The sequence below is a fragment of the Cyprinodon variegatus genome, unplaced genomic scaffold (assembly GCF_000732505.1).
Source record: "Cyprinodon variegatus isolate N-32 unplaced genomic scaffold, C_variegatus-1.0 Scaffold680, whole genome shotgun sequence".
Taxonomy (NCBI): domain Eukaryota; kingdom Metazoa; phylum Chordata; class Actinopteri; order Cyprinodontiformes; family Cyprinodontidae; genus Cyprinodon; species Cyprinodon variegatus.
Genome location: NW_015151133.1, coordinates 215,627 through 229,999, shown reverse-complemented (window position 1 = coordinate 229,999; position 14,373 = coordinate 215,627). Strand labels below are relative to the sequence as shown.

Below are 14,373 nucleotides of genomic sequence, written 5' to 3'. Positions count from 1 at the left end.
CATTGATAGTCCGTCTTCTTTCTCTTGGCAGCCCCTTTTCACCCCCACCCCACCCCCTCCTGCATTAGCAAAGCCAAGGACAACACAGCTCGGGTCTCGGAGGACTGGCCTTCTCCTCAGAATGGAGCTTTGATTTCAACAATCTACTTTAGAAACACTCTCAGCTGGAAGCTGGTATGTCGCCAGCGACTGCATTTATTCTCTGTGTTCCCATGCAGGAGAAGTCACTGTGGCAATGCGGAGCTACCAAGCATAAAGACACCAAATAAAAAAAAAAAGATCTTGGTTTACAAATCACCTAAGTGTCAGATCAGTAAAGTGTTGGTAAACTAGTTCAACAAACAACCACAGTAGCAACTAAGAAGCAGCATTTCTTCACAGTGAGATGTATTTCTGGATGGTCGACTCAGAGCAAACCGAAAACTGGTTCTATGTAACTAATGACAGGTGAAATAACACTTAGAGCGGAAACCCCTAGTCTTATTAAGGGGGGTTGATTATTTTCTAGCATCAGTAATGATCAAAAACACATTAATAAGATAATGTAATGTAGGTTTTCTAGTCGTTTGCAGCCCAAACTGTTCATAAGTAGTGGATATTATTTAACTAAAACAGTGAATCACTCACCTGTTTGAGAACTTCCACTGAAACTAAGCAAAAAATAAAATCTATGGCTAAGTCCCGTCGTTCTAGAAGATAATCTTTGTCCCGGTGCTGTTCATCTCTGCAAAACAGCCAAAGAATATTCAGGTTTGAACCAAAATACTTTCAGGTAGACAAATAATTTACATTATAATTTTTCTTGCGCAAAAAATAAAAGGCAAAGACTGAAAAAAGAAAAACGCTCATCTCACCCTTTTGATTTTGTACTGGCTCGAGGTCGGTACTCGTAAGGCTCATCTTCAGTGCCGCTCTGCCGCCGGTACCAGTCGAATAGTGTGCGCAGGAGGGAGGGTAAACAGTGTTCTGCTATTGAGCTCATAGAGCTTATTAACTAAAATCATAAAACATAAAAAAAAGGAAAATAATCAGATACCTTTTCGTTTAAGGTAAAACTTCAGAAAATGTTGGTAACCAGGGAAATATCCAATAACTGCCTTAAACGCTTATGGAGATCTTTAAAGACTAAACACAAAACAGAAGATTTGTGCGCTGGTAATGATGCCAATATGAACTCTTAGTGAAAAATGAAAAAATGTAGAAAATCTACTACGAATATACTTCAACCGAGCATTGAGTTTACTGAATGTTTATAAGGAAACAACAATAGATTAATGATAGATACACAAGGGGGAAGAAAAACCAGTATGTCTGTTAAGATTAGTTGCAGAATCTTGCAAAGGTTTCACTGTTTGAAAGACAATAACAATAGTATCTCTGTGTGGCATTAAGCCAAACTCAATGAATCGACCTTAATACATGATCCCAACAGTAGGCACAGTAGTGGTGGCCCATTGCTGAGGGGATTTATTTCTCGGGACTTAATTAGCGTTGCAACTAACTAGGTTTTCAATTAATTTATTTAAAATCTGATAGGAAAAATTTCCTTAAATAAGACTTTTTATGAAATTAAACCAGGTGAGACTAAAATGTTTCCACTTTAGGAATTCTGGATAGAGAATAAAGACAGACAGTACGTTTTATTTGTATTTTTCTTATATTAAATGCAAAATATTTTACATATTGTTTTTACAATTTTGGTATAATTACTGCTCAAGGTGGGTTGTTCTGTCAGCTAAAAGCATGTTTTAGAGTCTCTAATCTCCAGTTAACGATTAACCAATTACTAAATTAGTTCATAATTATTTCAATAATCGATTAATCACGATGAATCCTATTAATTGTTTTAGCCCTAAACTCAAACACGATGTTACCCTGGTAAAGTAGGCGTAAGAAGCTGCTAAAGACTTTTCGCCTTTCAGGAGAGCAATGCTCATAAGCCTGTGGCAAAACATTGAAACTGATGTTCAATAAATAAGAATGGTCCAATATTTTAGTCCCCATGTGTGCAAAGCATTTTGAATGATATCCCAGAAAACAGCGGTTTGAAAATCCAGTTTGACTAGTGTCTAGTTTCTGTGCTTGTTTTTATTTATTTTTTTGATCTTTCAAACTACTGTACTGTGGACATCATCTCGCATTTGCAGCTGCATGTTGAGAAGATGTAAAAACTGGGTGCCATTACTTTGATCGACATGTAAAACATCTTTTTAGCCAAAGAATAATTCCAGAGAGAGAGCGGTCAGGGTGGTTACAGTGTTGAGGCATATTTTGGGTGAGTTTACAGTGCAGAGAGATCAGTTAGTGATGGATGATCGGCAGAAAAGTTATGCAATTCCTCGCTCTGCCCTTATGGTGCCGGCCAAATACACTCCAGCACCCCGTGCAGATTTACTGCTGAGGATGACACAGCGATTCTAAACCCTCACTTTGGCGCTCTATATGCCCCGTCTCTCTCTCTCTCTCTCTCACAATGGGGACAGCTGGATCTATACCATATCCTCACTGGCTTTGTGTTTTGCTGAACAAAGCATTCAGCGGCGGCCCAGCCTATTGTACAGAGATCTGCAGCAGCTGCAGATGAGGCACAGACAGCCCATTGAGTGGGGGGGGATTGATCGGAGACCAAACTACTGCATACACATACAGAGGTGAGGGAGCAGTTGTTGAGGAAGGAAAATGACATTTATTATCTGGCAGTTCTTTATGACAGTCATTATGTGACCAACTTTAATGGGAGGGGTTTTGAACAGTAAGTAGAGGTTTTTACAAGTTTCTTTCTCTGATTTGACACAAGTTATGAATAAAATCATCAGGGAGAATTTTTCATATTTATTGCATCTAGAAAACTAAGAAGAACCATTTATGTGGGTATACACAGCCTTTACTAGGAGGTTCCAAAGTGAGCTGAGGTTCATATCAGCTTCCTCTGATCGTCCTTGATATGTTTCTACAGCTTAAAAGGAGTCCAGCTTTAGTTAATTCCATTGACTGGACATGATAAGATGAAGGCACACACCTGTTTATATAAGGCCCCATAGTTCACACTGGATGTCAGAGAGCAAACACTAAGCATAAGGTCCGATGGTTTAACAGTAGACCTTTTAGACACGATTGTTTTCAGTCACAAAACTGGGAAGGATACAGAAAAATGTCTGCTGCTTTGAAGGTCCCAATGAGCACAGTGGCCTTCATCATTAAAGCTTGGAACCACCAGGTTCCTTCCTAGAGCAGTTGGCCTTCTAAACTGAGCCACTGGTGAAGAAGGGTCTTAAACAGGTAAGGAGGGTAACCACCCCATTGTAACTCTGTCAGAGTGTCTCTACAGAGAGAGCAGAACCTCCATAAATGACAACTATCTGTGCAGCAGTGGACCAACCTGGCCATCCCTTCATAATAAGGAACATGGTAGCCAAAAGGAACCTGAAGGATTCTCAGACACGAGAAAACAACTTCTCTTGTCAAGATAGAGAAAAGATGTGTTTCCATCAACGTTTACAGAATCACATTTTGAATTATCCCGTTAGAAGCGCTTGATGGAAACAGCCAAATTTGAATCAACTTAATAAATTTGGCAAAACAGTTGTTTTGCTCAGTTGAGGTAGTTTTTGACCTCTTTTTTTTTTTGTTAAAGGTCTCAAAAGGAAATGAAAAGATTTTTTGGTTAGTTCCTGACATAGTTAACGTTTACCTCACTGACTGATCAACTGTTTCCACTCCTCAATGCAAGCAATAGAATAGTACTTTTCTCCGGACGTCTCTGGATGGCATGTACCATGGCTAACACCAACATGACAAAGTAAGTTTAGATTGCCTGATGGACTCACAGTCATTATAAACCTCAGTCTGTTAATGATCCATCCTAGTTTGCTACCTCTACTATTATGACGGCATTATGCTTTTCCATCGCCTGGTAATTCGCTCCAATCAAAGTAAACTAATTTGCATTTTAAAAGTTTGCCTAAAATCCACATAATTTGGATGGAAACATGGCAGCAGCTTGAGCACTTTGTTGTGGACAAACCCCTTTCCTACTGGACGAAAAAAAAACCTGTTGAAACCTGTAAACAATCAGCTTTTATTGGCAGTGGGAATGGCTCACTGACCCGACTTTGAAGCGACCCAGGTTAAAATCGTCCTCAAACGGCTCAGCTCTGATTGGCATACAGTGGGACCTACGTAGCCCCACTAATTTACATGATACCATTGAGCGCATCGAACAATAAGTCACAGCATCGCGCCAGTTGTGTCTGATCTAACACCTCAAAACAACTAGGGGTGTAAATCAAACCCATCATGGCGATTTGATTCAGTATCGATTTCTTGACCCAACGATTTGATTATTTTCGATACTCCAGAATCCGCCATGTCTGTCCTGCCTACTGTTTACGCGAGTGTGTGTGTATATGCAAGTGGAAAGAGCATAGTGGCTAAAGGAGGCGAGGTCGGAGGGTAAAATAGGTTTAGCGGGACCGCAGCACGGGAGTCAGAATTATGTTCAGGAGCAAATGGATAAAAATAGACCGGAGGAGAAAAACAAAAAAACAAAAACATGAATCGAGACACGGGCGTGTCAATGCATTGAAACATTGGCTGTTGGATTGATGCATCGATACAAAACGATTGTTATTTACGAACCCTAAAAAGAACTGAGCTTTACATTTGATAAACATGGCACAGCACTAATGAGAGATTCAGACAGACAATAAAGCACATTTATTACAGCCTGGCTCCCTTCCGTGCTGCTCTCCATTCTTTATTTTCCCGATTTTAGTTGAAATTATGACATCATCAACGCTAACACAGCATGATGGCTGACCTGCTAATTTCAGAGGGAAAGAGGCTATTACCCCATTTATACTACCCTTGAAAAACCGATCCATGCCGAGACCGGTCAGAGCTCAGATGAGTTAACCAATCCGAGCTTGGTTCTGACGACCGTTTACACATCACGCCATCTCGCTTCCTCGACTCCTCACCTCCTAGTGTAGATCTGCGGTATTACTGCCAGTATTGAAGGATGAAATCAAGCAGTTGGTGGTGGTAATACACCAAAAGTTGTTTGCCAACCGCCATAAAACACAAAAAGAAGAAGATGAAGAAGGAGGGAATCAGGCAAATCAAATCGGCGGCGCCCGTCACATTCAGAAAGTTAAAATGTTGCATGGACAAGATTTCGATTGTTGTTTATAGTTGTTCTTTTTCTTCTGTTTTGTGTTGGTTGGCAAGCAACTTCCGGAGGGGCATTACCGCCAACTACTGGAATGAAGTGTGAATCGCAATGTCAGATGGAGATGACGCGTTCTGCTCATGCGCTCTTGTTATCAGAGAACCGAGCCAGGGAAAAACCGAGCGGAGCCCACCTCTGGAACTGGTCTGCAGTTAGCTCGGTTCGGTTGTGTCTATCAGTTCAGTTCAGTTTGCTTTCCATTTACACACGATAAGTTATCTCAGTTACTGAGCTTGGACAGGTCTCGGCACGGTTTTTCAAGGGTAGTGTAAATGGGGTATATATTTATAAGGAACCAGGCCAGCCCCATACCTACAGTGAAGCATGGTGGTGGGAATGTTCCAGCTCTAGTCAGATTAGATATTTTCTATCAATATTCTATCTATTAAATACATAAAAATAATGAATTCTCATCGTTTAATTACTAATTAACATTAACTAGATTTCAGAGAGGCAGGTTAGAGACCTGTAGCAGTGAGTTGGACTAATGGACCAAACTTCATTTTCTGGAAAGTATACGCTGAAACAACTAAGTAGTTCCTCAAGGAGAGTTTGTTGTGTTAAGTACTTTGGTTAATTACGTTAAGACAAAATTCACAGCTACACTGACCTGATCAAATTGTGCATCTTCCCCCCTCTGTAGAGATCGGGACAGTGGTTTCTCCTGTAAAAAACGCAAAGAAAAAAAACAAAAAAAACAAGCATGTTACTTATCTGGCTTTGAAAAGTACTATTTTTTACAGCAAATAAATCAACAAAAAAGAATAACATAAGCCTCTGTTGTCAGCATGGTAAAGGAAGCATCTTTTTATAATCTAGTGCATCAGGCACATATATTTGGGAGCTCACCAGCGGCTCGGCCATCACCATCTCGATCTTCTTCTCGGCGAGCACTGCAAACTCAGCGAACAGACTCTTGATGACAAACTCCCCTGGCTTGAGCTCGGGGTCGATGGTGATGCTCGACATGGCGGCGATGCTGTGTTTCTCCCACGAGAGGGGAGTCACAGAGGAGGGGGCACGGCGTCTAAGCACGCTGCTGCTGCTGACAGGTGTAGAAGCTGCAGGGAAGCCAGAGAAGGTCAGAGGTTATGGGGGTAGGTATCCAAGGAGCAAAAAAAAAAACAACAAAAAAAACCACCAATTTAACTTTTTTTATTTTTGCACCGTGAAAATAATGAAACAAAAATTCCATTAGTCTTAGAAATGCATACATGATTTTCTTTTTTGTTTTGGCTTAAAAGATAAGTTTAGAGATTCACAGTTTGATTTAAGTTGTCCTCATATTAACATTTTGTCCAAATTACATTGTTAAATTACAACAAATTTTTAGTAAAGGGTGCAGTAAATTTAAAAACAAAACCCATCTGACTCAGGCGATTAAGAATTTCAAATGTTTTTTGCCAAAAAAAGAAAGTTTGGTTCAGACTGGAACGCCTCTGAGTGCTTCTAAACGAGCCAAAAATACAAAAAAATCAATGAGACACTTTAAAAGTAACAAAAATGGCATAATTTTGTAAATTTTAAATAACTGAAATGATCTGAGAAACAATCAAAACAATTGCCCTTAAATCTACATTGTAACTTACTGCCAACACAGGCTTTAATAAAAATAGGAACCATTTTAAGGATATATTTCATAACTTAGCTTTCCAAATTTCTTATAATATTTTGATAAAAATTTAAAAACCTTCTTTTGTCTGATAAAAATAAGACCTACAGCCACCAAAAGATCAGTCAATTTACCACCAACAGAAGATAATTAACAAACAAGAAAAAAACAAACAAACAAGAAAAAATAAAGTATTTATGACCAGCTGATAACAGACAGGTTGCAACCATCACAGAAAATATAGATTCTAAAGGCTACAAACTAAAGCATGGATGCTAATGTAATAAACCTTAATGTCCTAAAAAGGTACGACTAAATCATCATAATGATTCAGAAAAGCTGTTATTTCACAGCAACATTGAGTCACAAAGGTTTTTTTGTTTTTAAGCTGTTTTGTAGAGCGTATAGGTCATTTATGGGGGTGGAGAAGGAAAGATGTTGTCTGGCCAAGAAGTTTATTTTAGCTTGATGAGCTGTTTCAAAGCTTAGGTCATCGTACTTCTGCTGATATATGATTACTTAAAAAAAAAAAAGGATGTTGGTTTCCAATCTTTCCTTTGCATTACATCATCACTTCTGCTTAGAACAGTTTGCTTCTTTGATTATTAGTATTTTTCTATTTTTTTTTTTAATAACACTTCTCCAAATTTACCCTTTAGTTTTCTTAAATGCAAAATAAAAAGCTCTGATACAGTTCAAATGGTCATATTTTAGAAATACTGTTTAGAAACACATCTCTTTTTCAGTTTGACAAAAAGTCTAAACATTTTGGTCAGAAACTAGTTAAATACATAGAAGTGCTAAGCTAAATTATCCTGGGTAAAAAAGGGAAAAGAAATGCTTCAATAGCAGTACTTTGATTAGCTTCCTGAAACAAATGAAGGTGGAGTCAACGCCTTTGCATACGGTTCACATTATTTGTTATTCGTATTCAAATATTACATGTAAATGTTTGGAGTTTCAGTTTGGGTCCCTTGAGCTGTCTGGGAAACCTGCAGCTATGTGGCCGACTCCTTTTTATATTCTTAAAAGATCAGCACAACGATCGACTCCTTCACAACTTGATGACAGTCAATGAAATGACCTCGTAAATCTGGTATCATGTAGCCAAAAACATAATTGAGGACTAGCTTTGCTGTCAATTACAGCTCAAAACAATACTACCTTTATTTGGCACAGCTACTGTCCATTACATTAAATTTGTCGTCTACATTTAAATCAATGAGCAGCTTGAAGTGTCTGGAGAGCAATCTGGGATGAAGGATCTTACTCAGAGACATGGAATAGCAGTTGGTGTTTAAACTGGGGACGTTATTCCAGACAGCAAACAGCCTGCTCTGCTCTGTAAACACTAAGTTACCACTACCAATAAATCCTGGTTGGTAGATTTATACTTAAAGTCCGTAAAGTCAATTTCATTTTGATGATCAAGTAGTTCAATCAATGTTACTTGTGAGCATTTTACATTCCAACACATATGGTCAGAGAGGAACTAGAGGTGTGAGCAGCCATTTGTTCAGGATGTGAAAAATGTTAAATGTTTTACTACAAAGTTGGTATGTATGAACTTTATAAACTTTTAACTATCTATAACGAAATATACTGGATATGGAAACAGTCTGTACCTGCCTTTTGAAAATATATTCTACATATTCCTAATTAGTATTTTTAAAGAAAAATCTGAATTGACTCAAACTAGCATTGGTAAGTCTAAGTTGATTAAAATATGAAGGTCATGTGGATCTCCACTCCATTCATATATCTGACTCTTTATTGGTACTTTTAAAGTGAAACACTTTAAGGCCAGCCATTCCCCTAAAATCACATCTTATTCTTCTTTCTTATACACTCCAACCATGATCAAACAAATCAACGGCTCTAGCTATAGGGTCAGACAGCAACATTTCCTTCTATTCAACTGGCACATTGTGGTGTTCTTGAGAATTTCTGCTTGAATACGGCACAACTTCCAGTCTGGTTTTCAATGGCCCAACTCCTGCCAAGCAGACAGCCAATAGTAAAGTGACCCATTACCTCTTTCCCTCCCGGGAAATGCCTTTTTCTCAGTCTTCCTGATTACTATAGAAACACTTCAGTGTTTTAAACTGAACAAAGAAGAAGAAAGTATACAGAATTGTTCATTAGCCAACAAAAATGATGCCAACAGTATAAAGATCTGGTTACTACAATCGCTTCCCATTGTTCACCATATCTACTTATTATCCTGTGAGGATCAAGTTCTTTGACCTCTCCACTGCTTCTAATAACATTCAGCATGGATTTCTGAACCAAAAGTGAGAGTTTTCAGGACTTGGCCCCCACCTGTCCCAGGGGATGCTTAACTACCTTGCTATCTGCCCACAGTATGCAAGGACAGAGGCCTGCATCTCAGACAGGCTGGTCTGCAGTACAGGGGCCCTGCAGGGAACTGTCCTGGCACTGCCCCTACCCTGTAGCGTTCTCAATCAGATCCTCAAGTCGCCACCTTGAGATTCCTAGATGACTCAGCAATATTGGACCTCATCAAAGAACTTGAAGAGACATTCTGATGATATGGTTACGTAAGGCCGTCCTACGTGCTCGTCCCATTAGCTATTTTTTTTTTGCTCACACACACTTTCAGTCATAAATTGGTGGTGAGCTACAATTTCAGATAGTCACTGAAGGTCACCTTTCTCACTGCGGTTCTTTAAAAGTGGCCGAGGGTCGTAAGAGAAAAAGTGATTTGCTGTCTCAACGGCCCACTGTCGGCGACTAATAACAAAGATGGCGCAGGCACCGCACGGTGGAGGAGGAGATATGTGACCAATGGTGCGAAAAGCAGTGATCCTTTGTCTGCACGGTCAGCGAACTGAGTTTGCTATTAAGTCCACTATATAGTACCTGCTTTATGTATTGTTGGTGGATTTAGGGGTTAGGGCGGATGTTCGGGCACAGTAAACGTGTATTAGCTATGAGAACAGCAACTGTTAAATACCTCCATAATACCTTTAAAAGCACCACGTGGTCACCTGAACAATAAACTGGTCTGGTGTAACAACACTGATGTCCTTAAGTCTGCCTGCTGAGGAGATTGTGATCTTTTAAGTCTCTTCCCATTTAAATTAGTGGGTTAATCCAGGTTCTTTCAAACAACGGTCGACCCGCTAACATTCCGCATTTGGCTACCTACCCACTGGCCAAAAAAAAGCCGGACCTGACCGCCTGCTGGCTTGCTGGCCTCTGTCGCCCCACCGCTTCGTGTCTGGTGACGCCATCACACCAGGTTAGCATTGAGGATTTCCTCAATGCAACAGAAATCAAGAAAGCAAACAATAGAGAGCAGGATGAAAGGGAGCCAGGCTGTAGTCACTGGTCTTTATCGTTTTATTCTTTTGCCCCTCTGAATCCCATTAACCAGTGCCCGGCAATGGTTTTCGAATGCACATAGAGTTGTTTTGACTTGTTAGATCATACATGACCGGTGCAATGTGTTGACATCCGTATCTTGGAAATGAGCGGGTCGACCCGGGTCTGATGTTGGCACTGTATGCCAATCAGACCCAAGCTGTTCAAGACTGTTTCAAGGACCAGTTTGACCCTGATCGACACGGATCAGTGAGCCATTCCCACGTCCTCGGTTTTAAATAGATTTTTTGGCGAGAGGGACGGGTATTAGAACGCAGAAGACACTCCTTTAGACCTTCATTATCTCTGTGGTAGTATTAACCATCAGTCTTCTATGCTTATCTACAGCTGAAAGAAGCAGGCTTAAATAAGCTCATCATGAAGGGCGACGCTGTACTAGGATGTGTCCTGGACATGGTGCAGCTGGCGGGTGATGTACGATCTTTGGTAAAACTTGCATCCCTGCTGGACAATGACTCCCTCTCAATGCATGAAGCTGTTGCAATACTAGAGAGCTGCTTCAGCGACACACCACTGCACTCTAGGTGGACAAGGGAGCGTCGTCATAGATCCTTCCTTCCATCAGCTCTTAGATTTTAACTATCACTGCTCTGAACAAGCTCAACAAGTTATTTACCTGCCAGGTATTAAAAGTTTTGTGCCGTTTTTTTTTATACACAATATGCATTTTTGTTAGTCTTTACATTAGCCTACTGAGTTTCACTTTTCAGATAGTTTGAATATGCCATTTTTTAGAACTACATTATTTTCTGCTTTATGGTAAAGCTCTTCTTTTTCTTGCTGATGATAATATCTCTACATTTCCACACTATGCGGAAATAAGGAATTGTTTTATCATAATTTTTCCCATCTTCCAAAAATGTATGCTGTACGTTCTGACAAAAAAAAAAAAACATTTTAAATTCCACTTATTTCCAGCTAAAACTTCCAGATATTTTAGTTTTGAATCACATTAGATATATTTAAAAAAAAAAAAAGCAAATAATAAAACAGCAGATTTTGAAAGATGGCTTGTATTTCAGCAGCATAGTCAAGGATTGTTTCAGGCATCTAGACAAACTTGGATCAGTAAAAATTACAAAAAATTACAAAAATACAGATCCTTTTGAACAGTTTGTAATATTTTCACATATTGATTTTAAAAATGTTATTATAAAAATCAATGCTTTTTGTGGAATTTAAGCCAAACACACAAAGAAAGTTGGATTAAGAACCCAATATTAAAAACAAAGATAGGTCCAAAAAACTTTTTCATATAGATTAAAATAATCTAAAAGCCAAAAATGGTTAATGTGGCAAACAGAGAAGGCCATTATCTAAATATAAATCAGTCTGAAGACAGACTTGGAAAATTATCAGATCAAGCTCCAGACTTTCCCAGACTCCACAGAACCCCTGTTCACACCATTCAAGCAGAAAATAGCTATGCTTTCTGTTTGCTTAGTTTATAAAAACAAACACACCGCAGACAGAAGCTTTTGAGACAGTGGATTTACATGAAGGGAAAACCAAGCAAATAAGCCCAAGAAAAAAAAATGTACCTGATCTAAAAAAACTAATGAGAAAGCCATCGCACTGTGTGATCAACAAGCTTAACATGTAGAAACATGCAGAGATCCCATACCTTTAACTTCTCTAATCTACTTCTGATATGCTGAACATTGCATCTGCTAAGCTAACATAAAACATTTTAACTTAATAAAACATATCAGCTTCAGAGTAAATGAAACGTTTAAGGCGGAGGGGTTGGTAGAAGTGTCGGCTGTGTTGTCATCATGGCGTCTAGCAGCACAGAGGGCCTTTCAAGCATTTCCCTCTTTGTTTACTGTGCTCACTAACAGCCCAATGATGTCATATAGGCTGCTTCTGATATCCAATCACTGGGGTGTTTTCTAACCCTTCCATCCTTTCCTTTTTCTTCCACCACAGGCAAACTAGATTGTTGACTGCTTCACATGTGAGCAACCCTACACTGTACTTTTCTAGTCAACAGCAAGGAGAGGAAAAACAAACTTGTTCTGGGCCTGGTGCCTGTAGTCCCCGTCAACCCTTCTTTGTTCCTTCCCTGGGACATGCCAGTCATTTGTAGCATGCCAAGCTATGAACTATCTCGCTAAACACGACCCACAGTGAACAAATTATTGAAAAATGATGATGAAAAAAAGATTTGAAAGTTCACAGGATTTTTTTTTTATTTACATCGCGACCAAAACACACCTTGGACTGAATGGTGAATGTCAGAAATTGTTTGCAGATTAAAAATGAATAAATAAAAATGTTCTTATTTCTGTTTTGTTGCAAATGTTTTGGTCCACAGAGCTTTAACATGAAGCAGATTTCCAGTTTCTTATCAAAAAACATATTTTACATTAATTTCAAGATTTTCCATAACTATTTATATTAAGCCCAGAGGAAGTTCCTCAGAGCAGTCTCTGATAAATATTGGTTTTATCTGTAATCTAATAAAGAAACAAATGAATTTGAAAAGTGATATATATATATGGTATGTATTTCTTATCATACATTAGGTTTGACCATCATGGGCAGTCCTGTTGTGGACCGAAGGATCTTTTTTTAGGCTTATTTATCCCTGTATTGGGTGACACTGCAGAATAAAACATTTCATTAGAAGGTGAAGAGGAGGAAAGACGATGCAAACATTAAATAAAAATACTAAATAAAATGGTCTAATCACGCACCACAGATTCTGATCAAGCGGTTTAGATATTCTCACAACATTCTAGATTATTTCCAAGATGAAGTCTGATCAGCTGATCTTAAAAGTAAAGAACAGAACTGTTTTATATTGTCAGCGGACCCACTAGTAGGAGCGTATGAGCTTCAAAGAAATCAGATCCAAGCTGAAAAAAATAATGCAACTGCTTTTAGCATTGACTTAATCATATTTAGTTACTTTAACACAATTGTTTTATTTCCTACCCTTCTAACATGAATCAATTGTCACACAACCCAGCTAGTCTCTGTTTTGGATCAGTTCTTTCTGTCTGATGAATTGAATTGCTGCACAGTGGCACTGGGGGGGAAAAGCTGCAGCTGGAAGCAGTTTGTGTGTACCATTAAAAACAGCATTAGGGTTTTATTTGTTTTTTTTCTTTTTGTCGTGAGCCGCTTCTTAGCCTGTGGGTTCCAAAAAATAAATAAATAAATAAAATCCCTGAATCTATCGTTGATATTTGATAGATTCGTCAAATCGGTCAACCATAATGAAGCTTTGTCTCCAATCTTTCTACATCCAGTATGTTTCATAACAAAGAAAGTTATAACATCAAAGGCATAAAACAGAGTAACCTTACTTTCAAACATTATACATTCCTATTATCTGTTCAAACCTTCCGTCTCTCTTTAGACAACTAAAAAACAGCTAATTTTATCTAATTAACAGTAAAAGAAAAATTTGTGAATGGGTTGATGGGACGATATAAATCAGAACTGCCTAATAATAAAACTAATATAATGTAGCTAGATAAACTATTAAATGTCATCAGGGTAGTATTATACATTTAAAATCCAACATGAAAATTACACGGTTATAAAAGCCTTTAAGGATGTTATCATTTCAAAAAGTCACCAAATTCTATTTGATCCTTTTTAGATCCATCATAAACTCATCATTCATACTCAGCAGATTGAGATGGCAATTAGAGACTAAACTTGGTCAGACGATCTGAACATTAACAGGAATAAATGCACTTTCACTGAGAAAGGAGTTATAAAGCCATGTAGACAAAACAAAGACAATATTAAAACCCCCCCAGGGCTCAATGTTAACCATCGCCCGATTGACCGGGGCAAGTAGTTTTTTGGCGGGAGAGTACAAATTTCATTGCACTTGCCCGGCGGGCAAAAGAAAAAAAAAAATCACTCAAAATTACTTTAAAATCACCGACATTCGCTGCAAACGACCCACAAGCGTTGCCGGCGCCATTTTTGTTGTTTTGTACACATTCTCGCGTGATTTTCCGCTAGATGGCGTGATTCAGTAGCCTGGGTGCCATTCCGAACTTAGTCCCGCCCACAACGTTTGAGGTCGGGAAGTTCGGTCTGGCATTGCTCCATAGTAGCGCGAGTATGATCGCACAATATCTGGCGGGCCAATCAAATT

The 14,373-nt window shown here is 38.8% G+C and overlaps 1 protein-coding gene across 2 annotated transcripts in view; it reads right to left on the bottom strand.

Annotated features, from left to right (window-relative positions):
- Positions 1–14,373, bottom strand: part of fryl (FRY like transcription coactivator) — an 87,260-nt gene that overhangs the window by 54,227 nt on the left and 18,660 nt on the right. For both annotated transcript variants that reach the window (XM_015394309.1, XM_015394308.1), the window contains exons 2-5: positions 6,080–6,291; positions 5,841–5,894; positions 855–994; positions 628–724 (exon numbers count right to left, since the gene is read on the bottom strand). In XM_015394309.1, coding sequence (XP_015249795.1) covers positions 628–724; positions 855–994; positions 5,841–5,894; positions 6,080–6,291 — 503 coding nt within the window. The remainder of the gene's footprint in view (positions 1–627; positions 725–854; positions 995–5,840; positions 5,895–6,079; positions 6,292–14,373) is intronic.